Source organism: Chondrus crispus, genomic scaffold, assembly GCF_000350225.1.
Source record: "Chondrus crispus Stackhouse genomic scaffold, scaffold_202, whole genome shotgun sequence".
Classification (NCBI taxonomy): Eukaryota; Rhodophyta; class Florideophyceae; order Gigartinales; family Gigartinaceae; genus Chondrus; species Chondrus crispus.
In genome coordinates this window covers 127713-130700 of record NW_005179084.1, presented here as the reverse complement: position 1 = coordinate 130700, position 2988 = coordinate 127713, and the positions used below count along the sequence as shown (strand labels likewise).

General features: G+C 57.1%; 1 protein-coding gene; it reads left to right on the top strand.

Annotated features, from left to right (window-relative positions):
* The first annotated feature begins 922 nt into the window (after nucleotides 1–922).
* Nucleotides 923–2657, top strand: CHC_T00003844001 (hypothetical protein). XM_005715274.1 is given in 2 exon segments: nucleotides 923–2506; nucleotides 2507–2657. The coding sequence occupies 1 exon segment, from the start codon at nucleotides 923–925 to the stop codon at nucleotides 2504–2506; it is 1584 nt and encodes a 527-aa protein (XP_005715331.1). The 3' UTR covers nucleotides 2507–2657.
* Nucleotides 2658–2988: the final 331 nt, after the last annotated feature.

Genomic DNA, 2988 nt, shown 5'->3' with positions numbered 1-2988 from the left:
CCCGCGTCTCGACCGCTTCGAGTACGACGCCACCACCACCCCGAAGCCCACCCCGCCCTCCTCCATCTCCTCCATCCCGCTCTGCTTCCCCAGCCCCACCTCCGTGGCACACGTCCTCAATCAGCCCGTGGCCCCCTCGCACGCCACGCCCCCCGCGGGCGCGGCAGACCCCGCGCACAACGATCCCGCCATTGCCCGCCGCGACCCGAAACCCCGTCCCACACCATCGTCGGACCACCGCCATGCCGCCCACGGCCCCCTGCTTCCGCGCGAGCAGCCGCAGCCGCCGCGCAACCACTTCTACCATTTCCCGCATCTCGCAGACCCTGAGCCCTCGCCGCCGGCTTCGGCCGTCACTAAGAGCCAGTTTGTCGCCGTGCTCGACGAATTCCTCGACAAGGAGTCGCCCATTGATGACGCAACGCCCGTGGTTTTGGTCGCACGCATCCGACGCTTGCTGGACCATCTCGACGCGCTTGTGGAGCAGCTCTCGCTACGCGTCACCAATTCCCTATTTGATGCCCTCTCGCATCCGAAATGTCTCACTCTGCTCATGGTTTTGTTGAGCGACGTCTCGGCATCGTCTAGCCCGATCGTTGCCGACGTGCGCAAGTCGTACCGCTACCCCTATCTCATCGCTAATATCCTCGCAAACGGATCCATGGGCATCCGCGATGCTTTTTTGTCTTCCACAGACTTGGTCTCCCACTTATTGTCATTCCTCGACGGCCGCGTCGTGCTCAACACAGGCCCCACCCTCCCTTCCCCTTCCTCTTCCTCTTCCCCTTCCCTTTCCCCTTCCCAACCTTGCCCTTCCCAACCTTGCCCACCGCAAGGACAAACTGACCCAAATCCAAAATTTTCTTATGCTTGCGACAACCCCATTATTGTGGGTAATGTGGTACAAATCCTCGTTTCCTACATGGAAACAAGCCCCGAGGCTCTGCTCAAAGTGTTTCTAGAGCGCCCTACTTTTATCCCCTCCCTGGTAAATCTCCTCCACATCGGCTCCGTCCCGCAGCTCCTCAATTGCCTCATCCCAGACCGCTGCGTAGACGACCTTGCTTCCATGGACCCACGCACAGTTTCCTTCGAGGCCCCCATGACGTTGGCCCTGACTGTGCTTGCCGGCGGCGCTGTGTTGCATCATCTGGCCAATGCGTTTGTGGAAGCTGCCCAGACCATCTACACCGCCGCAACTTTGCCGCTCGATGACGGAACCGTCGATTCCGGACAAGTGCACAGGGCAGAGCAAATCGCTTTCAACATCGTGCATGTGTATGGAATGGTCATTCTCAAATCTATACGGGCAGTGCGGCTAAAGCCGGATTGTAGGGCGTGCGGATATCTTAATGTGTTTGGAAACGCAAATAGTGCTAGCACTATCGCGGGCTGCTTGCAAGCGGGAATTGATTTGTTCATGGAAACGCACGGAGAAGAATCAAGCATTCTCAAGTATGCATTAGAATTAACGATCAATCTGCTGCAATGTCTTGACAAAGATAAGGAACGACGTGTGGCGAGTGTTTATGGGCAACCACAAATGCTTGAGACTAGGGCATTGGAGGCAGAATTGGACCCACTTCTCCAACCGTTGGTCGGGGTGCTTATCGACACAGTTGAGACAGGTCGCGGGCATGGGCAGATCCGCATTCGAATATTAGAGTTTTTTGTGGAATGTCAGTCTGTGTGCTCGGAACGATTAGTGGACTCGTTCAATAAGGCACGAATTGGAGAAATCGCGATGACGGTGATGCTGATGAATCCTCACAACTCGATCATGCAAAAGATTGTGAGCCGAGCAGTAGAAAGTGCTCTGGTAACGAAGCACCGGACAGGTGGTTATGCGCATCACTGGCTTGTTAAGTCACGACTGATCGAAAAAATCATGAGCACTTGGCGGCGAGATAGTGGAGACAAGGCGTGGAAGGATACTGGTCTCGCGCAAAAGAAACCGTACTTGTCGGCGCTGTTGCACATGGGGTGTTGCGTGCAACACTGGATGGCGATTCAACGCGAGGTTGAAGAGTATGTACCGGATAGAAATGAGAACGGGGGTGAAAAGGCAGGGGCAGACCCAGTACGAAAAGTGCTAGTAGACGAGGTGGTGTTAGAATTTGAGGAATTTTTCAAGAATAGCATGGACGGGATCATGAGGATGGAAAGCGGACATCTCGGGGGTGCTCCGCCACGAAGACGAGGGTCTCGAGCCGGCGGGAACAGTTTTGGTCGGTCATTTGGTTCGTTTGGAACGACGTCGGCATCCGTGTTGAGACGCAGCGGAAGTGGGATGGGAGGTACTGGGAAGGGACAGAACCGGGCGCACTTGGTTCGGTCACCCAGTGCGCATCGGTTTGGTTACGTTGCACCAGTGAACACGGTTCGATCCGAGCTTGACGACATGTTCATAGAGGATGACTTGACGGAGGGAGGGACGTTTGGAACGACGGATGTTGGGACGTGCTTCTCGAGCATGTTCGACGTGGAGTCGGAGAATTCTTTCTGAAATCGGGCGTGGATAGGAGAGCGGAGGTTGTACCGTGCACTGCGGAAGGGTGTGGATAAAAGCACAAGGGGCCGGGCGGTTGTAGAAGGCGGACGTCGCTTGATGTATATAGTAGCAAGAGTAAAAAGTGTCGTTGCGGCGAGGTTAAAAAGTCAAGTGTGCAAGGAGTGGGGGAGCTTATCGGCAGCCTTTTATTGCCCGTTATTTTTTCTTTCGTTTGCACCTCGAAAGGGCAGTAGTAGCGGCGGCGGCACTAGAGCCAAGCGAAAGCATGACGCAGCGGCATCTACGAGCAGAGCGACCGTGCGAGGTCGAGCGACCGTGCGAGCACTACTGCACCTGCGCGCGCGCGATCCGCCGTCTTCCGCCCGGGGGAAGCGCAGCGACTCGCGGGCCGGCTCGCCGCCCTGCGAATCAGCGCGCGCTGCCTCCGCGGCCCGCGCCGCGCGGAGGGGGCGCGTGACGCGGGGTGCAAGTGGCCC